Source organism: Meles meles, chromosome 19 (assembly GCF_922984935.1).
Source record: "Meles meles chromosome 19, mMelMel3.1 paternal haplotype, whole genome shotgun sequence".
Classification (NCBI taxonomy): Eukaryota; Metazoa; Chordata; class Mammalia; order Carnivora; family Mustelidae; genus Meles; species Meles meles.
This window is the reverse complement of record NC_060084.1, coordinates 51345013-51367367: the sequence shown is the minus strand read 5'-3', so window position 1 is coordinate 51367367 and position 22355 is coordinate 51345013. Positions and strand designations below refer to the sequence as shown.

The 22355-nt window shown below is 52.9% G+C and overlaps 2 protein-coding genes and 1 long non-coding RNA gene across 5 annotated transcripts in view; 2 read left to right on the top strand and 1 right to left on the bottom strand.

The window, feature by feature from the left end:
* The first annotated feature begins 54 nt into the window (after positions 1–54).
* On the top strand, positions 55–20227 carry PLEKHA4 (pleckstrin homology domain containing A4). 2 transcript variants are annotated; one of them, XM_045986850.1, is made up of 21 exons: positions 55–373; positions 498–502; positions 954–1043; positions 2398–2505; positions 3857–3929; positions 4021–4121; positions 4284–4393; positions 5248–5463; positions 6043–6322; positions 6893–6967; positions 8266–8313; positions 8454–8534; positions 8691–8840; positions 10095–10193; positions 11393–11533; positions 12534–12633; positions 12706–12782; positions 17817–17978; positions 19071–19129; positions 19517–19629; positions 19967–20227. In XM_045986850.1, the coding sequence occupies exons 3-21, from the start codon at positions 960–962 to the stop codon at positions 20224–20226; spliced, it is 2337 nt and encodes a 778-aa protein (XP_045842806.1). In that variant the 5' UTR covers positions 55–373; positions 498–502; positions 954–959; the 3' UTR covers position 20227. The 2 variants fall into 2 exon arrangements, with proteins under 2 accessions (XP_045842806.1, XP_045842807.1); XM_045986851.1 differs by lacking the exons at positions 55–373; positions 498–502; positions 954–1043; positions 2398–2505 and having other exon boundaries at positions 3698–3891.
* Positions 19123–22355, bottom strand: part of LOC123930665 — a 21680-nt gene continuing 18447 nt past the window's right edge. Inside the window, exon 4 of the long non-coding RNA XR_006816122.1 lies at positions 19123–19323. This is a non-coding gene — a long non-coding RNA (uncharacterized LOC123930665). The remainder of the gene's footprint in view (positions 19324–22355) is intronic.
* The window catches only part of HSD17B14 (hydroxysteroid 17-beta dehydrogenase 14), a 15787-nt gene continuing 14208 nt past the window's right edge, over positions 20777–22355 (top strand). For both annotated transcript variants that reach the window (XM_045986855.1, XM_045986854.1), the window contains exons 1-4: positions 20777–20903; positions 21402–21440; positions 21676–21758; positions 22247–22313. In XM_045986855.1, the coding sequence (XP_045842811.1) occupies positions 20816–20903; positions 21402–21440; positions 21676–21758; positions 22247–22313 (277 nt within the window). In that variant the 5' untranslated portion in view covers positions 20777–20815. The remainder of the gene's footprint in view (positions 20904–21401; positions 21441–21675; positions 21759–22246; positions 22314–22355) is intronic.

The following is a 22355-nucleotide window of genomic DNA, read 5'->3' as shown; positions in this document are numbered from 1 at the left end:
GGAAAGAGAAACGGAGAGGGGAGGAAGACAGGGAATCTGAGGGAGAGGGGGAAACAGCGTCGGTGGGACAGAGAGAGAGAGAAAGAAGAAGAGCTTGAGGGTGAGGGAGAGAGAGGGAGAGAGAACGAGGTGGAAACCTGAGGAAGAGAGACTCTGAAAGTCCGAGGGAAAAAGATCTGGAACAGAAACAGAAAGACTGGAAGGGAAGGTCCTGGGTGGAGGAGGCGGGGGAGAGAATGAGTGAGAGAGAGACTGGAGGAGACCGATTAGAGACGGAGAGGAAAGGTGAGGCCGGAGACAGAAACGCTCTGAAAGAAGGAAGAGTGACCAGAAGAGAGGAGAGACAAAAAGCAAAAAACGTGTGAGTGAGCAGGTGAGAAGGGAGACAGGTCTGAGAGGTAGCCCCCGCCTCCGCCCCCCACCCAGAAAAGGAGGGACATCGCAGCTGGGGGCCCCAGCACTCACACGGCCTTCTTGCCCCGTCCTTGGGACCCCAGAGCTGGTAAGTTCCCTGGCTGGCCTGGGAGGGACTGCCTGGGTGTACATTCCTGGCAACCCGGAGCTTGGCAGGGAGGGCTGGCAGGGTGCGTGTGGGCGGGCAGGAGACAGGTAGCTGGGGGCCCCTGAGAAGAGGCAGAGAATGGGGGCTCCCTGAGCACAGAGAGGGTCAAATTCCTGGCTAGAGTGCAGGGGGCAAGAATAAAGGAGCCCCTATTCCCCGTCTTGGGCTGCAGACAGCTGCCCCCTCCCGCAGCTGCCAGCACCGCCCACCTCTCTTGGCATCGTGCTCGGTATGCAGTCCCCGGCCTGGGCCTCCCCCAGCCCCCCAGTCCCCAGACAACGGGCTCTTTCTCCTCAGCCTCCTCCGACCTGCGAGGCCCTGACCCCGTCTCTGTCCCCAGCCGGGTCAGCTGCAGAGACAGGCACACAGCCCCTTTCTTTCTCTCCCCAAGCCCTTGATGGAGGAGGGCAGACCTCGGAGCAGTCTCAGCCTGGCCAGCAGCGCTTCCACCATCTCCTCGCTGGGCAGCCTGAGCACCAAGGTTCGAGCTTCTTGGAGGGGCTGGGGAGGAGGGCGGGGCTCTGGGCTGCCCCATCCTCCTGTTTCCCAGCCCCGGGGGTTGGGGTTCCGTGCCAACCCAAGGGCTTCCTGGGGCTAAGGGTAAGGATCCTTAGCGATGGGCTTGGCCACACCCAGTAAGGTCCCAAACTGCCCATCAGCTCCAGCTAGGAATTCAGAGGCACTCCCAGCTGTCCCCACCCCTTGGATTTTCCCAATTCAACCAGAGTAACAGTCCCTGGGGCACTTCAGTTGCTAAGATAGGGCTACTCCCCAGCCACGAGGCTCCCTCCAGGAACTCAGGCTGTGGCTGCCCTTGACTGGGACTGAGAACTCACTCCCTGTCCCACCTCTAACCATCCTAACCACTTGTGAAATCTGATAAGGAAAGACCTTTCTCTGATGATAAGTCTCCAAGACGCCCGAGATACTGGCGTCACAAATTGTCACCCAAAGTTCAGTGACAACACTCATTTCCTTGTCCTCTGCCACCCTCTACTCATTTCCAGTTTCCCCAGTTCAGAATCTGGAGATTCGATCCCAGACTTGGTCAGCACCATCCCCTAGGAAGTCCTGTGGGACTCCGGCTGTGGACGCCTGAGATGCCTGCATGGACAGGACAGGGGCTCCATCTGTTGTGGGGGGTGAGGGGTTGGGAGTCATCTCTCTGCCTTGGACATGGTTGCTAGGGATGTCACTCCCTGGCACAGAGGCATCCTCCCTTCAGCCGACCCATCCATCACTCAGAACGTGGCATGGAAGTCTTTCCTGGTTAGGGGGGAACCTCCCAGTAGTTCCAATTCTTTTTTTTTTTTTTAAGATTTCATATATTTATTTATTTGACAGACAGAGATCACAAGTAGGCAGAGAGGCAGGCAAAGAGAGAGAGAGAGAGGGAAGCAGGCTCCCCGCCGAGCAGAGAGCCTGATGCGGGCTCCATCCCAGGACCCTGAGGTCATGGCCTGAGCGGAAGGCAGAGGCTTAACCCACTGAGCCACCCAGGCGCCCCAATATTTCCAATTCTGATCCCAAAGACTGCACTACACTTCCAGCTCTGGTGGCCAACGGCATCCTCTCCTTGGCAGTAGACCCTTGAATCCCGTCCCTCCCCCACCAGCCAGTAGCTTCTTCCTTTCCCCCAAACACCTCCATCCACCCATTCAGACTAACAGCTCCGTACCATGAATATCCAGTTCTGATCTCAAAACTCAGTTCCCTCCTTGGCTTGGTGTCTAAGGGCAGCAGAGCGAGGGTCTCGGGTTGCCTGCCCCCCCCCAGCACCGCCTCCCCAAGCCCATCCGAGGCCCCGTTCATTTCTGTCCTTCTTTTTTCCTCAGAAGCCTCCCCGGGCTGTCAGCAAGGTGCATGCCTTTGGGAAAAGAGGCAATGCTCTCCGAAGAGATCCCAACCTCCCAGTGCACATCCGAGGCTGGCTTCATAAGCAGGTGGAGTGAGCATGAGAACGGAAGGGACACCGAGTGACGCTAGAGGCCAGGCCCCTGGCTGTCCAGTCTTTCTCTCCTTCCCAGTCTCCAAATGACTTTCATTTTTTCTGATGTGGCTTCTCTCCTTTTTCTGTCCTTGTTCCGTGCACCCATTCATTCCGTGAGCACTTCCTGAATATCCATAATGTGCCAAGACCAGATAAGACAAACTAGTATCTATCTTACGTTCAAGAGGGGGTGGGGCAGGGATGAGTATGACAGTAACCTATTTCGAGTCTAGGAATTGTTGGAATTGCTCTGAAGAAATAACACAGGAGGATACGCACAAAAGTGGCAGAGGGATGAGGGTGCCCTTTGACTCTTGGTCGGGGAAGGTGTCTCCGAGATGATATTTGAGCTGAGAACGAACTAACAAGAAGGAGCCACCATGCGAAGAGCTGGAGGGTGGAGGGAATCTGAGAGTGAAAGGCTTAGCCTAAAGCTTGGTGTTTGGAGCCAGCCAAAGGTCAAGACAGGAGGAATGGCAGGGCAGTGGTTCGCAACGTGTCCCTGCTAGGAACTTGCTGGAAATGCTGACTGTCAGCTCCCACCCACCCTAGATCTCCGGACTCAGGAACTCTGGGGGTAGGACCCGGGAAACTGTATTTTAGCAAGCTCCCCTGGATTCAGCAAAATCCCCTGATTTTTGTGCAGATCCAGGTTTGACACTCCCTGCAAACCAGTAAAAGAGGGGAAGGAATTCGAAATTTATTCTGAGTGTGATGGGAGGCTCTGTTTTGAGCAGGGGACTCCCACCATCTGACATAATAGAAAAAGATCCTACTGACTACGGTGGGAATGGATTGGTGAGAAGAGGGGCACAAGGTTGGAGATGGAGTAGTTTTGGCAGAGGAGATGGGGAGACGCAGGATTCAGATTATGGGTCCCTGTGCCACCTTCCTGGCCTCTGTGTCTCAGACTCCAGAATAATCCAATCAAAAGTCTGAGTATTTAAAGTCCTGGCACACGGGCTGTACAGTTGCTCGTTCCAACCTTCTGGTAACTTCTCAATCCCCAATTGACAGATGAGAAAACACAAGTGTCCTAGCCAGGAAATGACTAGTCTAATGGCATAGTTTGAGGGGGTGGAGCTAGGAGCCCAACTCAGGTCTGTGTCCAGAATCCTTGTGAGCTCGACCAACCCCTGTACACTCTGGTTTCCAGCTCTCTGACTCATTCTGTTGCAGCAAACACGTGTCTGTTCCTCTTCTCTTTCTGGGTTTATCTGTCCCCGGGTGTCACTGTCTTCACTTCCACGTTTCCTCTCCCCACTGCCTCTCTACTCAGACCTCCCCTCCCGCTGTTTCCCCAGGACAGCTCCGGGCTCCGGCTCTGGAAACGCCGCTGGTTCGTCCTCTCCGGCCACTGCCTCTTCTATTACAAGGGTCAGTGTCCCGGCTGGCACAGGGTGGACGGGCCCCCTTCTTTTTCCCTTAGCCTTTTGTGTGTTTCCTGACCCCAGCCCCTCTTTTACAGACAGCCGCGAGGAGAGCGTCCTGGGCAGCGTCCTGCTCCCTAGTTACAGCATCAGGCCGGATGGGCCAGGAGCTCCCCGAGGGCGGCGATTCACCTTCACCGTGAGTCCGTCCATCCCCCGTGGGCACTAAGGCGCTAGGCCATGGGGGCAGCCATGGGAACATCCATTACTGGAGATAAAAAGCCTTGACCAGGGTCCATGGCATCCTCCTTTTTAGAGGGCCCGGGCGCCCAGATCCCCAGTTCTCTCTCTCCCCCCGCAGGCCGAGCACCCAGGCATGAGGACCTATGTTCTGGCCGCGGACACTCTGGAGGACCTGCGGGGCTGGCTGAGGGCGCTGGGCCGGGCCTCGAGAGCGGAGGGGGACGACTTGTGAGTATAGTTCCTGGCCACGCCCCTGACCTGCGCTGCTAATCCGAGTCCATCTAATTAGCCCCAGCCCCTCCCCTTTAGGTCCAGCCTCTTCAACGTCCAATCACACGTCTTCTAGCTAAGGAGCTCCCGCCCTTCAGGTCCCAACTGGAGGGAACTTCTGCAAAAAGTCTTTCTCTTCTAAGCTCCGCCCACCATTTTGACCAGCCCTTCCCTTCATCAATATTCCATACTCTCTGATTGGCTCCTTCAGAAGTCCCATGGGTGTAGTGCTCTTCCCAGTCTTCCCCTCCTACCGGCCCCCCCCCCCCCCCCCCCCCCCCCCCCCCCCCGGGCCTGGGTTGCTCAGTGGGTTAAGCCTCTGCTCAGGTCCTGATCCCAGGCTCCGCACTGCGCTCTCTGCTCAGCATGGAGCCTGCTTCCCCCCAACTCCCTCTGGCTGCTTCTCTGCCTACTTATGATCTCTTGCCCTCTGTCAAATAAATAAATAAAATCTTAAAAAAAAAAAAAGCCTCCACCCCCAATGCTGCTACTTAAGTAACTATCAAATATAAAAAGAAAGGCTTTTTTCAAACTCCATCCTCGCTTCTGAAGTTTCAGACGTTGGGCTCAGTGACAATGTCCCAGTGACTGGGACATTGGGCTCAGTGACCCCAGTGGACCCTGTAGCCCTGCACTAGTCATTTCCACACTTGGGGCCTCAGTTTTCCCATCTGCAAAGAGGGAACAATGATTTATAGTGTACCATTTACCCTTTATTCTCCGTGGGTTCCCGTGTGCTCACCCGCGAAATGGGAATATGGGCTGTTATGAGGTACAAAGGAGTGATGTCTTTTTCTGTGCACACTCGTTAGTGGGCTACCCAGGTCACCCCCACGTCCCCAGCCCGGAGAGGGCCCTGGCGGCCCTGGCGGTCCCCCAGAGGTGAGCAGAGGGGAAGAGAGACACGGCTTAGAGTCACCAGAGGTGGCTCGGCTCTCCAGACTTCGTGGACGACCTGGGCGGCTCACTCCCAGCCCCACAGCCGACCTCCAATCTGGACCTCGGATCCGGAGGACCAGGAGCCCAGAGTGAGTTGAGAGAGTCTGGGACAAGAAGGTTCCACAGGGGGCGCCTGGGTGGCTCAGTGGGTTAAAGCCTCTGCCTTCAGCTCAGGTCATGATCCCAGAGTCCTGGGATCGAGCCCCACATCGGGCTCTCTGCTCTGCAGGGAGACTGCTTCCTCCTCTCTCTCTGCCTGCCTCTCTGCCTAGTTGTGATTTCTCTCTGTCAAATAAATAAAAAAAAAATAAATAAAAAAAAAAAAAAAAAGAAGGTTCCACAGGCCAGAGCGTCAGGGGAAAAGCTCTGTCGGGGGCGTGGTCTAAGAAAAGGGCAGGGACTGTGGCTGATTGGGGTGTGGCTTAGTGCTCTCCCTTGAGTGGATGTGAGTTGCTGGAGTTTTTGTGGGTCAGAATCCATAGGGGGTAGTCGTAAGGAGGAGATGCCTCAAAGGGGGAAATTATTCAGGATCAGGCTAATAGAGAGGGATTCTACTCTAGAGGGACAGTGGGACACTGAAAGGGGATATGTACATGAAGCTGAATGGGTGGGTAGTGGACTGAGGAGGCTCTAGTTCACCCAGTTTCCCTATTCTCTCTGTCCAACAGCCTATTCACACCCCTCTCTCGCCCTCCCTCCCCTCTGAGCCTTCCCCGGCCCCGTTCTGCTCCTGTGCGCAGACCCCCTCCATCCTCTGGTGACATAGCACCTCTTGCCAGACCCCATACCCCTCTGAGTCGCATCGATGTCCGGCCTCCCCTGGATTGGGGCCCTCAGCGCCAGACACTCTCCAGGCCCCCAACTCCCCGGCGAGGACCCTCCTCTGAGACTGGGGGAGGAAGGCCCCCCAGGAGTCCTCAGCACTGGAGTCAGGAGGCCAGAACACAGGTGAGCAGATGGGCGTGGTCTGTCTGTCCAGGCTGGTTTGTTGGCCATGGACCCTTTGGCATCATGGGAATTGTGGTTCAACATAATCACAGCTGGCTTCAGATATGAGGGAAAGGGGACTTCATCTCCCATCAGTTCTCAGGGCGGTCTTTTCAAGCTAGCCTCCGGCCATTGTGCCTTATGTATTATGGGGATTGTAGTCCAGAATACTGTCCTGGACAATGCCGGGAGAGGTAGTGGGGATTGCACCTGTCTGTGTCTCTAGTTTATCTTTCCAAGATGGAATTGTAGGCCCAGAATATCCACAGTTAACCACAAATGTGGGAATGAAAGTAGATTGCAACTTTTATGGACCCTTGGGGCAGTTTTGCCAGGTTTCTCCATTTATTATCACCCCATGTGTCCCCACAGTGGCACAAAGCTGGAGAACAGGTAGTTGAGGAAGTTGCAGGGGTCCTGTTCTGAACCTCAGAGACTCTCCTAAGTCACACCAATTCTGGATGCACCCACTCTAATATCTGTTACTAAAACATGCGAATTTCAAAACTTCTATTTCGTTATTCCTCCCAGGCCCCCTCTGGCTCCTCCACATATCTCCAACTACCCCCGAGAGCTCCCGGGACACGGGCTTCCATGGTTTTATTGGTAGGTGTCCTTGGCGCCTTGAATCTGCCAGAGCCCCCTTCCTTGCTTTCTTGGCTATGGAGAATGTCATCTCCTGGACTAGTGTGCCTAGAGAAGACTGGATATTTTAAAGTCCCTTAACCGACACTTCTGTTAGTTTCCTAGGACTGCCACAAACTGGGTAGCATACATATAGAATATCTCTCCATTCACTGATATCATCTTCTAGGTATTTATTTCAGTTTTAATTTTTTTTCCCATAGAGCTCTTGTATACTCTTAGTTAAGGTAACTCCTAAATTCCTAAATTCCTGATAGTTTTTATAGCTATTTGAATGGCATCTTCTTTTTTTTTTTTTTCCAAATTATATCTTCTAGCTATGGATGGTTTAGAGATAGGCTATTGATGTCTGGAAATTCATCTTTCACCTGGCACCCTTGCCGAATTCTCTTATTCTTTTTTTAAAAGATTTTATTTATTTATTTGACAGATAGATCACAAGCAGGCAGAGAGGCAGGCAGAGAGAGAAAGGGAAGCAGGCACCCCGCTGAGCAGAGAGCCCGATGTGGGGCTCGATCCTAGGATTCTGGGATCATGACCTGAAACAAAGGCAGAGGCTTTAACCCACTGAGCCGCCCAGGCACCCCTATTCTTTTCTTTTTAAGTTTTTTTAAAGTAATTTCTACACCCAGCATGGGTCTTGAACTTAAGACCCCCAAAACAAGAGGCACATGCTTCACTGACTGTGCCAGCCAGGCACCCCGAATTCTCTTACTCTAATCACTCTTCGATTTCGTTGGTTTCTCTGGGTCAATAAGCATATCATTCCCATCCTAACACTTCTATTTGTTTCCTTTTTCTTTTCTTATAGCATAGGTCAAGATCTCTAAAAGTGTTAAACTGTAACAGTAGTAGCAAGCATCCTTATTTTGTTTTCAGTTGTAAAAGAAATGTCTAAATGTTCTCCACCAATTATAACGTTGCTGAAGCTTTTCGGTAACAGAGTCATTGGATCTTCCTAAGGCCAGGAATTTGGCAGGTGGTCTACCGAGGTTTGCTAAAGCTTGGAACAAAGCTAATAAGGGAATGCCTGGGGGACTCAGTCAGTTAAACGTCTGACTCTTGATCTCAGCTTAGGTCTCTATCTCAGGGTCATGAGTTGAAGCCCCAGGTTGAGCCCAGAAGGGGGGGGGAGCTAATAAGGAGAAGGGGGGCAGGGTCTGCCAACAGAAACAGGGCTTGAGAAACAGGGCTTGACTGAACACTGAGCTACAATAAAGACTGTCTATGTGACCCCTGGCTTTTCTCCTTTTCCTCAGCCAGGTCCCCCGCTGGACTCAACTTTTCACCAAAGCTTGGAGACAGATGTAAGTTCTCTGTGGTCTAAACCCTTCCAAGTACTCAGAGCTGGGGCGGGGGGATGCTTTAGATGGGGGTGAGGGGTGACAGGGAGGACAGGGAAGAGCCAGATCTGGTCCATAAGCTGCTCCTGTTCTCCTTTCTCCAGACTCTGTTGACCAAATTGTGTGGGCAGGACCGGCTCCTGAGGATGCTGCGGGAGGAGATAGACCAGAGGCAGGAGGAGAAGGTGTGAGGCTCTGAGATGGGGAGGGACACTTGGCTTCTCCACCTGCCTTTCCCTTCCTGCTCTCCAGCATGCCCAGGGATTTGGGAGGACACCTTTTCTCTCTCGCTGGGGCCAAGTGTGGATTCAGAAGTCTAACCACCTTCCCTCTCGGTGCAGGAGCAGCTGGAAGCAGCCTTGGAGTTGACCAGGCAGCAACTGGGCCAAACAGCCAGAGAAGCTGCGGCTCCAGGGAGGGCATGGGGGCGCCAGCGCCTCCTGCAGGACCGGCTGGTCAGTGTGAGGGCTACTCTCTGTCACCTGACTCAGGTGAGCATCTGGGAAGGGATGTGCGCTCCCAGGAGGACTCTGCCGGGTGTTAGTGAAGGGGACACGCCCACAGAGGCTCATGGGAAGGTTGTTCTTGAGAATTCCACTGCAAGGCTTTCTGGAGAAATCACCTCCAATTTTCTTTTTAGGGAGGTGAGGGGCAGAGGGAGAGGGAGAGAGAGAATCTTAAGCAGGTGCCACACCGATCACGGAACTGGACCCCGGGCTCCATCTCACAACCCTGAGATTGTGACCTGAGCCAATTTCAAGATTAGAGCGCTTCAGGGACCCAACTGCCCACGCGCCCTCCCCTCCCCTGCCCCCGCCCCCTCCCCTCCCTAAGTTTTAAATCAGTCATCTTGACAGTCTTAGAGGGTGAGAGGCAAGCAGCCAAGAAACAGCAGACCTAATTTGGCGGTTTGAGAACGTGAATTTGACTGTCCGAGAGAGTGAATTTGACGTGCGCTTCCTCGCTTCAAATCTCAGCTCCTACTTCCTACTCATGGTAGCTGTGTCACCTTAGAGAAGTTACTTAACCCCTCTGGGCCTTAGATGCCTCTTATGTAAACTTGAAATGATAAATATAGTATTTACTTCATGGAGTCATTGCAAGAATTTCATAAATACGTATATTTATACATAACATAATAAATGAATATTTAACACATATAACACATAAAATATATTTTATGTATTTATCTTATATATAGCATATAAATATATATTTACATATAAATATATGAATACTTAATAGGGTAAGAAATGTCAGCTATAATTATTCCCTGTAAAATGGAGACATTAATAATACTTACCCCGCGTGAATTAAACGAGAGTTGAGAACAGTGTGGCTGGCACGTGGTTAAGCGCCTCATCAGTGTTAGCGGCCACGATGATGATCGCGATGATGGTGAGGCTTCCCAGGGGCACTTGGGGCTTATGATCTTGACTCTTCCAAGAACTTACTGGATCTGTAGAGTCTACCACCCTAGTGTAATCCAGAAGTAAGCAGACAATTTAGGGAAATCTGTTACTTGTCTATACTAGCGGATCATTGGAAAGAGACATTCCATAGGGACTCTGGGAGTCTAACAGTCTGAGCGAAGAGGCTCTTGGGAGTTGTAGTCCATCGACGCCCCAGGGCCCCCCAGGGACCAGGCTTCTCTTCCTCCTCGTCAGTTGGGAAAAAAACAGAGTGGGGAAGGATCTGGTGGGTGGGCGTACTAACCCTGTGTCTCCCCCTCTTTGGGACCCGAGGAGCGGGAGCGCGTTTGGGACACATATAGAAGCTTGGAACAGGAGCTGGGCACTTTGAGGGAGACCCTGGAGTACCTGCTGCACCTTGGTTCCCCCCAGGTTTGTCCCCCGCAAACTCCACCCTCTCCGCCTTCTTCCCCTGGAAACCCTTCAGGGCATTAAAGCTCCTCCTACTTCGTTTGAAGCTCCCACCCCCTGTCCTTCCCTTTCCTTCTAAACCCCTTATTGTACTTCAGATCCTGCCCTTTATTTTAACACCTGCCTCAGGTTCGGAACCACTTTCCCCTCTGGTTCTAAATCTCTCCTCTAATTTTGGAGCCCGGTCCTCCGGTTCAAAGCTCCACCCCTCAGCCCTGTCCCCAACCTGCGTCCTGACTTTTGTTGTTATATTTATCCTCTGGAATTTATAGTTCTAAATCCAATCCCTTGGTTCAAGCTCCACTTCTGAAGTATAAGTCCCCTTGCTTAGCCTCAGGCCCACTTCTTTTATTTATTTATTTATTTATTTATTTTTTAAGATTCTATTTTTAAGTCATCTCAAAACCCATGGTGGGGCCGGAACCCACAACCCAGAGATCAAGAGTCACAAACTCCAAGCGCCTCTCCCCCCCACTTCTTCAATCTAAGATGAATAATTGAGTTTCTGAATCATCTATCTTTAGTTTAAAATGTTGACTTCTTTTTTTCAAAATGAATTTGTTTATTTTAGGGGGGAAGGGCAGAGGGAGAAGGGAAGGGAATCTTAAGCAGACTCTTGGGCTGAGCCCAGAGCCGGATTCGGGGCTCAATCTCATGATGCTGAAATCAGGATCTGAACTAAAACCAAGAGTCAGACGCTTAACCAACAGTGCCACCCAGGTGCCCATTAAATGTTGACTTCTAGGGGTGCCTGGGTGGCTTAGCTGATTAAGTGTCTGACTCTTGATCTCACATCCTGAGAGGTCTTGATCTCTCCCCATGCATACATAATCCATTTATGACTCCATAAATAGAGCCTCGCAGGGACACCTGTGTGGCTTAGTCCGTTAAGCATCTGCCTTTGACTGGGGTCATGATCTCTGGGTCCTGGGATGGAGCCCTGTGTGGGCTCCCTGCTCTGTGGGGAACCTGGTTCTCCTTCTTCCCCTGCCTGCTGCCCCCCACCCCTTGTGCGCGTGCTCTCTTACTCTCTCCAATAAATAAATAACATCTTAAATAAATAAATAAAGCCTCACTGATTTCAGACCCAATTCTAACCCTCCTGGCATTCTCCCACCTTTGAGTAACAGATTCCTTTCCTCACCCCCCCCCCACCCCAGGACAGAGCATCAGCTCAGCAACAGCTATGGATGGTGGAGGACACGCTGGCAGGTCTGGGGGGCCCCCAGAAGCCACCCCCCAACACAGAACCTGACTCCCCATCCCCTGCGCTCCAAGCAGAAGAGTCATCAGAGAGGGAGGTGAGACTCACAAGCCTCTCTCCCCACCCCCAGCTTCCTGTCTCATCTGCCCTGGCCCGACTCCTCACCTATGCCACCTTCTTCTCTCTCCCTTTCTTTCTCTCGGCTAACCAACCACAGGCAAGCATTGTAAGCTCCAGAAGCCTTTGTTTCTTTGCTTGTTAGATTGTGATCATAGTCCAGTGGTGTGCTCCAGCCAGCTCCCAACACCTCCTAAGAGCCATCTGGGTGCATCTCCTCTCAACACCGTGATCAGTGATGTCCTGTTGGTTGCTTGAAATTGACCATGATGGGGGGTATTCGCACCACAGAGATTGGCGATCGCTACAAACTGGGGCTGTTGTCTCCCGGAGAGACATTTACTCAGCATATATGAGACACTGCTGATCATGACCCCCAACTTGTAGGGTTCTGTAAAAAGGAGAGATGATGATGAGAAAGTGTCAGACATGGAGTAGGCCCTAAGGAGGCAAGAACCGCTGTTGTCCGAGCTGGCTTAGAGTGGCGGTGTGCCTTGACCCTCAGATCATGCATCCGAGAGACCCGGGTTCAGATCCCAGCTCTGCCATCTTTGTGCTAGCACTCATCGACTTTGTTCTTGGAGCCTTGGCTTCCCCGTCTATTAAGTAGGGATAATAATGGCCACTTTGTAGGTTTATGGAGGAGATTTAATGAAATAATGCAGGTAAAGGACTTATCACAGCTCCAGCTGCACAATCATTGCAAAACCTGTGCTTACAATGTCTCGCCACGTGTCGGGTACTGTTCTAAGTGCCTTACGTGTATGGACTCAACCTGCATAGCAAAGATGAAATATGGCTGGCCCAGAGAGGTAAAGTAACTGGCCCAGTGTCACACAGCTCAAAATGCCAGAGCTGAGATTTGAAACCAGACCGGTTTTCAGTCGGATTTCTATTCATGCTGTGTCTCCGTTGCTGAGTGCCTGACAACTAGTAAGAATGATGATGATAAGCATTATTCTCCTCTCCTGAACCTCCAGAGCCTGCCTGAGTCCTTGGAACTGAGCTCAACCCGGTCCCCTGAGGCTGACTGGGGGCGGCCCCCAGGGGGCGACAGAGACCTCTCCAGCCCTCGCTCAGGTGAGCGTCGGGGGCTGGATGGGACTTGCTGGGCATTCCCTGGCCTCACCAAGTCCCATTCTGACCTCTCAGGTCTTGGATCACCGAGGGTCTCCCGGGCTTCCAGCCCTGAGAGTCGCCGCCCGGCTTCCCCACAGGCAGGAACCAAGGTAGGGGGGGTCCATCCCCGCATCCTCACGCCCATCTTTCAACCTTTAACCTGACTGCCACCCACTCGGGGGGAACAGGTGCGAGAAAGGAGCTCTGAGATCACACCCCAGGGTAGGGAGAGTGAGATTTGTTGAGTGCTGGGATTGAATTTTGTCTCTACCACTTCTAAGCTGCATGACTTGGGGTCGGTTACGAAACCTCTCCGCCCGCGTGTGCCATCTGCAAAATGGAGCTCCTGGCAGTAACCCCGCCCCCCTACCTCCGCCCACCCCTGCCTAGAACAGATGTGAAGATTCAAACTGGCCTTCAAACTAAGGTTGAAAATAGTGCTTAGGGACGACGCCTGGGTGGCTCAGTCAGTTAAGCAGCTGCCTTGGGCTCAGGTCCTGATCCCAGGTTCCTGGAATCAAGCCCTGCTTCTGACCCTCTCTCTCCCCTGCTCCTGCTTTCTTTCCCTATGTCTCTCTCAAATAAATAAAATCTTAAAAAAAGAAGAAAATAGTGCTTACGTCTGATAAGGACTTCATTCATTCATTCATTTGACAAATATTTATTAAATGTCCTCATGGCTGGGGGTGCCGGGGTGGCTCAGTTGGTTGAGCAACCCACTCTTGGTTTCGGCTCAGGTGGTGATCTCAGGGTCGTGAGATTGAGCCCCGAGTCAGGCTCTGGGCTCAGCTCGGAGTCAGCTTGAGATTCTCTCTCTCTCCTTCTGACCCTCCTGCTCATGCTCTACCTCTCTCTCAAATAAATAAATCAATCATGGTCCCCCCCCTCCCCCCGTGGCCCAGTGGCTATCCTGCTGGACACAGCAGATACAGAACATTGCCACCCTCCAGAAAGTTCTCTTGCATGAAGCTGTCCAGGCGCTGAGGGCAAAAATGTGAACAAAGGAGAAAAAAAAAAATCCTTCCCCCATGAATCCATCGTTCTAGCGGGAAGAGGCAGATAGATAATAATCAATTTTCTATACGTCCTGAGTGTTAAAGAAGTAAAAACAGAACACGAACATGGGGAGGAGGTTTGAGATGGCAGAGGAAGGGGTGCGATTGTAAATGACTTAGTCTGGACCAATGGCGTTTGTGCAGCCCCCTGAAGAAGGTGAGGGAGTGAATCTTGGGTGGAAAGGCAAAGGAACAGCCTTTGAAGAGGTTCTGTGGGAGTAGGGGGTGGGGATGGGGGTGAGCTGGGGGGCAGGGGAGTGGGCCTGCCGTGTTGCAGGAGCCGCTAGAAAGTCAGTGTGGCTAGAACCAAGTACGGGAGCGAGCAGGAGAGGGGTGGAGAGAAGAGGAGAGATGGGTATTGGGTGCTGGGACTTGTGGTTCAAAGTGAGCCCCAAGGAGGGTTCTGAACACCCGCGGGAGCTTGCGCCCTCTGCCGGCCATGCGGGGAACAAGCCGTGGGGCGGGCAGTGAGTGAGGCAGGAGACCTGGTGAGGACAGTCCAGATGGAAAATAACCGTAATTCCCACTAGGTTAGAAGAACTGGATATGTTGAGAGGGAGGTAGATTCTAGTTACACCGCTCTTCAAAATTTATCCAAAACCCCGGGAACCAGATTTAATTTAAAATGCAAAAATTTGCAGATTCTGGGGACACCTGGGTGACTCAGTCCGTTAAGCGTCAGCCTTTGACTCAGGTCATGATCTCAGGGTCCTGGGGTCGAGCCCCAGGTCAGGCTCCTTGCTCATAGGGGAGCCTGCTTCTCCTTCTCCCGCTCCCCCTGCTTGTGCACTCTCTCTCTCAAATAAATAAATAAATAATTATGATTAGGCAAAGGATTTGCTGATTCTGGGCTGGTAATAGGATTCACATACTGTATATTATATAAGATGTCTAGCGGCGTCTGGCACAGAGCCCTTAATCAGACACATTACATTCCTCTAGCTATACATATGATGATTCGTACTTAAATGGAATCCAGTTTATAAATAACATCTCAATTTAAATTTGTGGTTTTTAAAAATAGAGCAATGAACAACTAAATAATCGATTGGGTCAGAGTGGAATAAAAACCCATTATGAATATGCACTTTTTAAAATTTTTTATTTTTTAGATTTTATTTATTTATTTGATAGAGCGAGACACAGGGAAAGAGGGAACACAAGCAGGGGGAGTGGGAGAGGGAAAGCAGGCCTCCCGCCGAGCAGGGAGCCTGATGTGGGACTCGATTCCAGGACCCTGGGTTCGTGACCTGAGCCGAAGGCAGAAGCTTTTTTTTTTTTTTTAATTTATTTGACAGACACCCAGGTGCCCCAGAATTTCCTTCCCTTTTTATTTATTTATTTGGCAGACAGAGACCACAAATAGGCAGAGAGGCAGGAAGAGGGGGGGGGGAAGCAGGCTCCCCACTGAGCAGAGAGCCCGATGCGGGGCTTGATCCCAGGTCCCTGGGATCATGACTTGAGCCAAAGGCAGAGGCTCTAACCCACTGAGCCACCCAGGCGCCCCAACATCTCCTCTTTTAATCACCCTGTGAAGTGCTTTCCTTTCCCCCTGAAGTCCCAGACACCCCCACCCCCTTCTTGGTTCAGAAAGACACACATAACCTCATTTTGCCCGACACCTTTAGAATTTCCAAGTCCGTGTGGATTCCCCATGCGCACGCTATTAAACCGGAATTTCTCCGCTTAATACTATCCTTTGTCAATTCGATGCTTGGTCTGGCTGGAAGGACCCTTGACGGGCACAGAAATTTTTGCTCCCCAACAAATGATCACTCATTTCACCTTTTCTTCCGTGGGGAGTTGCTCCCCTGTGCCCCTAACGTCCTCAACATCATCAAGGGGTCATCCTCTTGAATCTCTGACTGTCAGAGTAATGAATGCCCACCTGGCGGGTCACTAAGTCACTGCCAGGTCCAGCGTGGGCTTCTTATATTCACCTGACCACTGTGGGCAGAAGTAACAAGGCAGGGCATCATCTTCTCACCAGACCCCAGATCTTTGCTTGAGGACTTTGAGACAGGAGGTCCCTTACGTTTCACGTGCAGTTTCATTTTATTTTACTCTTCTAGTTTTTTTTTTTTTAAGATTATTTATTTGGGAGAGAGAGCAATAGAGCAATAGAGAACACGAGTGGGGGCGGATGGGCAGAGGGAGAGGGAGAAGCAGACTCTCCGCTGAGCAGGGAGCCCAATGCGGGGCTCGATCCCAGGACCCTGGGATCATGACCTGAGCGAAAGGCAGACACTCCATGACTGAGCCTCCCAGGCACATCTTGATGGAACGTTTTAAAGCGTGTCTGATGCTTCCTTTATTATCGCAGATACAAAACAGTCCATCCATCGTTTCCGAGGAGGAGAGGAACTGTGTGATTCTCAGAGGGGTGTGTCCAGGAGGAGGACAGTCGGGGCTGCTTTGAATAAGGCTGAACCAGCCATGTGGTTCTGGGGACTGTGGCTGTTTACAGCTCTGGGGTGGTGTCTGTTGTGAGTTCCAAGGATTTCGGAGCTGAACAAGGACAATGATATGACCCGGGAGGTGGAAGAAGGTGGAAGAAGGAACACCCTCGGGCTGTGTTTGGTCCACACTGGGGCAGAGGTCACTGCCCAGAGGCCGCAGCCCAGAAGCTTCGATGGTGGGTCTCCAAGTCAGAGAGCCCCTAAGGGTAGCAGCCACTTGGGGTTTTTTAATAGCTGCGAGTTTATCTTACCTGTGGCTAGCAGACGTAGGACACTGTTTCCTGGAGCCCTCAAAGCAGGCAGACTGTGAATGGCTACAGTTTTCTGCTTACGTGGGCTATGTCTAAAACAAGTCTGTGTGTGAACATTGGAATTTGGTGATGGCCGGCTTGGGGCCATCATTTTTACAGCAGGTGGACCTGTGACTCACGATGGCCTCGATCAGAGCAAACCAGAGTAAACAGCCGCGTTTGGCCCTCCGCTGGGCAGCTGATCCAAGGCAGCTCCCTAGAATCTTCTAGTTAGAGACTGCAGCTAAGGGTTCTCTTCCCTCTGGTTTTGTTTGTTGAAGTCCAAAAGCATGCCCTTTGGGAAGGCACCCAGGAGGGGGTCTGTTCCTAGGCATCTTGGCTAGTGGCAAGAGAACTCCAGGTGGCCCCTGGCATTCTCACTGTATGTGTCTGTGTCCACATGGTCCCCCTTTCCTGAAGGATGACACATCTGTGACCCGAGAGTTCTGTCCGCCTGGTTCTTGCCTGAATGACAGCCTTCCTGCATTTCGTCCCCAGCCTTTCCCCTTCGGTTCAGGCTGGTGGCATTTCCACTGAGCTGATTTCCCAGATCCGCACATCACATGCCCAATCTCTCAGCAAACAGGGTGGCCAGCCACACCCTTGGGATTCTCTCCGGAGTTCTGGTTTCGTTTGAGTGTTTTTTTCCTCCTCCTTCTTCTTTGATTTATCTCTGTCCTCCCGCATTTGAAGTTTTTAAGTCTAGAGGGCCAGGTGTCAGTGAGGCCAGGCTCTCTCTGAAAGGTGCTGGGGAAGCGTCTGTTTCAGGCCTCTGTCCTAGCTTCTGGAAGGTCCTTGGCTTGTGGCCACACCCCTCGACTTACCACATGGCGTTATGGCGCTGTTCCTGTGTGTGTCATCCATCTGGTTTCGGGAGTGAGAGAGAGAGAGAGCTCACAAAGCCCTTTTGAAGGCCAATCCAAAAGGATCCTCCTAACAATTTAGTGGATGTCTGTCATTCCTCCTTCTGTTGGGTCTAAGCTGACTCAGAGTTGTTTTTCATCACCGGGAACTGAGAGTTGACAGCCCGACTCCTGACTACCAGGGCGAGGAAGCTGAGAATGTCCAGGACCTGTGGGTATTTGTTAGGCTGTGGCTTTGGATCCGAGCAGGGCAGCTGCTGAAAATGAGGCTAGAGAGGCAGGGAGGGCCTCAAACCCCTTTGTCCTGAGAGTGCTTGGAGGCCTGGGAGGACGGTCTCAGCTCTGGTTGCCTAAAGATCCCTCTGAGTCTAGGGATGGAACTTACTGGAAAGGGCAGGACTGGAGGCTGAGTGGTTCAGGGAAGAGAGAAAGAGGAGCCCCAAAGTTGGGGCCTCAAAGTGTTTCTCGTCTCCCCAGGCTCCCCTCGCCCGGCCTCGGATGAGCGCTCAGGAGCAGATGGAGAGAATACGCCGAAACCAAGAATTTGGACGACCTCTCCCTCGCCCAGCCTCCCCCCGGCTTCTCACTCTGGGAAGGACGCTGTCCCCTGCCAGACGCCAGCCTGACACAGAACCGAGGGTGAAGGGAACAGAGGGTGCAACGTGGGGCGGTGGAGTGGTAGTGGATCCTCCGTGCCTAGTGCGAGCCTCAGTTTTCCCATCTGTAAAATGGGCATTTCCCCCCCTCTTTTCCCAGAGCTGGGGTTCGAAGTTCACCCCAATGTGTCCCTGTGCTGCTGATGGCTCCCCTGGGGGGTGCAGGTGGGGGAGGCAGAGACCTCTTCACATCACCAATGTTTTTCCTTCAGGACAGGGGTCACAGTTCAGGACTGTGGGTCCCACTTTTTTTTTTTTTTTTTTGGTTATTATGTTATCAAAGGGGAAAACAATGAGCAAGTAAGGGAATGATTATATTCATCCTGTCGCAATGGGGAGAGCATTCCAGATCTGAAGATGAATGTCTCCGCCCATGGTTTCATCTGAGACTTTTCTAGGGAGTAATTAGACAAGTCATAGGTGGGGTGATTTTACAGCTGGGATAATTTTTGGAATCAGGAGACATCTCGGCTGAACACCGAATGTTTATCTCTGTGTCTAGTTAGTTTGGAGGGGACAAGCAGTTCAGCTAATTCTTTTTTTTTTTTTTTTAATTTTATTTATTTATTTGACAGAGAGAGAGATCACAAGTAGGCAGAGAGGCAGACAGAGAGAGAGAGAGAGGGAAGCAGGCTCCCTGCTGAGCAGAGAGCCCGATGCGGGACTCGATCCCAGCACCCTGGGATCATGACCTGAGCCGAAGGCAGCGGCTTAACCCACTGAGCCACCCAGGCACCCCAGCTAATTCTTTATGAGCCCAAAATTGTGAATTTGGAGGGCCCTTTCCTGACCTTGTAGGTAAATTAGGGAGTGGTCATCTGTCAGTCCTGTGGAGGTCATACAAAGGAAGAAAGGTTCTGTGGTGAGCCATTTCCCAGAAGGCAAAGGGATCTGTGTTGGGGGGTGGGGGTTGGATTTTCTTAATGCTTGCTGTTTTCCAGAAATGCATGTAAAGTTAAGCATTGTCTCTGAGGCAATTTCACTCCCTCTCAGAGCCCCCCTCATTTCACCCTCAAAATGAGAACATGGGAACTTCCCGGTGAGGAGGAATTTTAATACCGCAATTCCTTTGCAGCCCGTCCAGGAACACTCAGGAGCCCCCAAATGGCTCAGAAGCTCTGGATCCTGGAGCAGGTAAAGAACCAGAGAGTGGGGCAAGAAGGAGGAAATCAAGTTGCCAAAGGGGAAGCATTATTATTGCTGTCTTTTGAGTACTAAAGTCCGGTCTGCAAAACCTTTTAGAGATGCTTGACTTCCGGGGGGCATCAGAAAGCGCATAGATCCGCATGAGAATTGCAGTTTCTCTGGGTCGGTATCAAACTCCGCTCCTGTGTCAGGAAAGCGGGTGAAATTTAGGGAGGGCTAGACTACAAATCCCACGACACACACATGTTTTTTGAGGGCCACGGCCTGTTCAAAATCTTTTAGGGACACGGGCTAGGGACTACAATTCCCAGAAGGACGCGCGCGGCACAGTGGAACTGGCTCCTTGTAGATGTCCCCCAAATCTTTTTTCTCTAGTCCCAGGAATACCACCCCTTATTTGCCAACAGCCGAAGGGCACCGGGAGAGAGTCCTCAGCCTCTCTCAAGCTCTGGCTACTGAGGCGTCGCATTGGCACAGAATGATGACAGGTGAGGAGAGGCTGGGGACCTTGGATTCCTGGGTTTGGGGGAAGAGGGAGCCAGAGCCTGGAATCCTTGGTTCTGGTCGGGAGGGTTCTGAGAGCTGCTGGGATCCTATGTCCGGATGGGGAGAGCGCCCTAGAGGGTTTGGGAGTTCCAGATCCCAGGCAGGAGGCGACAGGGGTTTGGGACTCCTGAGTCTGGGGGTGGGAGTGGGGCCAGACTTGTGGTCTGAGAGAGGAAGGGACTGGGGGCTCGACTCCCGGGTCTGAGAGGAAAGGCCCTGGAGGTCCGGACTCCTGTGTCCCAAAGTTTGCCATTCTCACTACCCACTCGTGCCGTCCAGGTGGAAACTTGGACTCCCGAGGAGACCCTCTTCCCCCTGCGCCACCGCCTCCGTCAGCCCCCAGCCCCCAGGTGACCTCGCCCCCCAGATCTCCAGTGGCTAATTCCCGCTCGGCCGGGTTGCCCCGCGGAGGTAGTGGGCGCGGCGCAGGCCCCGCCTCCTGGGAGCCCACGTGGGAATCCGGGACCGCCCCTCCCGCCCTGACCCAAGAGGAGGGGACGTGGCCTCTGCGAGTCACGCTGCTGCAGTCCAGCTTCTGACCCGCCGGCGCGCCACAGCCAATCGGAGTGCGAGGGCGTGGCCCGAAGGTACTGCCCCGCGACCTGGAGCCGCTCAGGGCGCCTGGAGGCGTGCCTGGTCCCCACGGTAGCCTGGAGAGGGAGACGTTTCTATGGCCAAAGTTTGGTTTTCCCAACACTTGTCCAAATTCGGATTAAAACTTTGAACTTTTAGTCAATAGCTTTCTCTCTGTGTGTTTGGGGTTGTGACGCGGGGTCTCTTCGGGGCAGAGCTGGAGTCGTGGACTCCTGTGTCCTGAGGGTCTGGGACCTGTAGGTCTGACGTGGAGAGCTGGGGCCTGGATTCCTGGGTCTGAGGGGGGAGGGGGCTGGACGCCGTAGATCCTGACTTTGAGGAAGGAGGGGATGGGGCGGGGAGCCGGACTCCTGGGTCTGAGGGCGGAGGGGGCCGGGGCCAAGCTGCCAGGCTTCTGGCCTTCCTGGCAACGCCCCCCCAGGGCCGGGCTTCGAGGACCAGCCCCTATTTAATGGTTCTGCTCCACGGCCTCACCCGACTTTGGAGGTGGGAAGAAGCACAGAAGAGCGACAGGGAACGACAGACAGAAGCAGAATGGCAACGGGAACGCGCTATGCGGGGAAGGTGGTGGTGGTGACAGGGGGCGGACGCGGCATCGGAGCCGGGATCGTGAGAGCCTTCGGTGAGTAGGGGTCTGGCTGCTCAGCAATAGTGGAGCCCAGCAGACAAGGGACCCTGGGAACTAGTGGGCGTGGGATCTTCAGTACTGGAGCCATGGTTCTTATTAAAACGCAATTTGCGATGCTAATGAAGGGGTAGGCAATATAAGCCTGGGGCCTGAGCTTTTGGCGGGTCTCCCAAAATGGCTATTCCCTTTCTCTGGGTCTCAGTTATTATAACTACAAAGTGGGTGGTTGGGGAATGGCGCTTGCGGGTGTGGGGTTTATTCTGGAACCAGGGATGGGGGGGGGGCTCAGGAACCCCAGCAGCCACCTGGAGTGGCCAGGGAGAATATGTGTCAAGTTTTCTGCCCTTTGCTCTAGAGGATCATCATGAGACTTTGGGGTCACGAGGGGAACGTTCGGGAAGATGGGCCCCCACTCCAGGTGGCCACAAGAGGGCAGCAGAGGCCTTTGCCAGAGTCTGTGCAGGGAGGGCTAACCTTTTCTTCCATTCTCAGTGCAAAGCGGGGCCCAAGTAGTTATCTGTGACAAAGATGGTGAGTGTCCCTCAGTCCTCACCCCCAGCCCCCTCCTCCCTCAGACTCAGAATTCCTGGCCCCCAACCCCCTTCTCCCTCAGACCCAGGAGTCCAGACCCCTAGCCCCTTCCTCCCTCAGACTCAGGAGTCCTGGCCCCCAGCCCCCTCCTCCCTCAGACCCAGGAATCCCAGCAGCCAGCCCCCTCCTCCCTCAGACCCAGGCGTCCAGGCCTCCAGCCCTTTTCTCCCTGCAGAGTCGAGGGGCCGGGCCCTGGAGCAGGAGCTTGCTGGAACTGTCTTTCTCCTCTGTGATGTGACTCGGGAGGAAGATGTGAGGGTGAGCTATTTTCTTCCCCGTCTCGCCCCAAAGGTTTAGGCTCAGCCTCATTTCCGAGCTTTCCCTGCTGGCCAGGTTCTGGGTCTCCTGGGAAAGTTCTTCTTTATCTCTCCCTACTTCAGGCTCTTGTCACACCTGTCACAGAGACTGCAACAAGAAAACTCCTCACAGTGGACCTCCTTCCAGAAGAGTTTTCCTCTCCTGCCTCTGGGTGTCTAACCCTTCCCTTCAATCAATGTCTTTCTGATGTGTGCCCTCCATCCCCCACCCCGACCCGCTGAGCTCTCTGCTGTGTGAATATAACCAGCCCTCTAGTCTCTGGCAACCCTGGCTTCCTGTCTCCTCTTCTCCTGCCATGCTTGGTGATTTGGGGGAGTCCCCTCTCAGCTGTGATCCAGCTTCCCCCTCCCCACTTTGCTTTTGGGAGTCCAGGCTCCTCAAGGTTGGGTGCCCGGCACTGCTCACTTACAAGAAATCTTTGTCCCCAGACCCTCATTTCTGAGACCGTCCGCCGTTTTGGCCGCTTGGATTGTGTGGTCAACAACGCTGGCTACCGTGAGTTGTGAGGCCCACAGGCCATTCTCTGCTGCTGTCAAC

Excerpts from the sequence above, each read along its gene's own strand:
- PLEKHA4 (XM_045986850.1), top strand. The coding sequence starts at position 960 with ATGGAGGAGGGCAGACCTCGGAGCAGTCTCAGCCTGGCCAGCAGCGCT. Across the intron at positions 5,464-6,042 it reads CGGAGGACCAGGAGCCCAGA|CCTATTCACACCCCTCTCTC; the intron begins GTGAGTTGAGAG and ends TCTGTCCAACAG. Across the intron at positions 19,130-19,516 it reads AGCTCTGGATCCTGGAGCAG|TCCCAGGAATACCACCCCTT; the intron begins GTAAAGAACCAG and ends TTTTTTCTCTAG.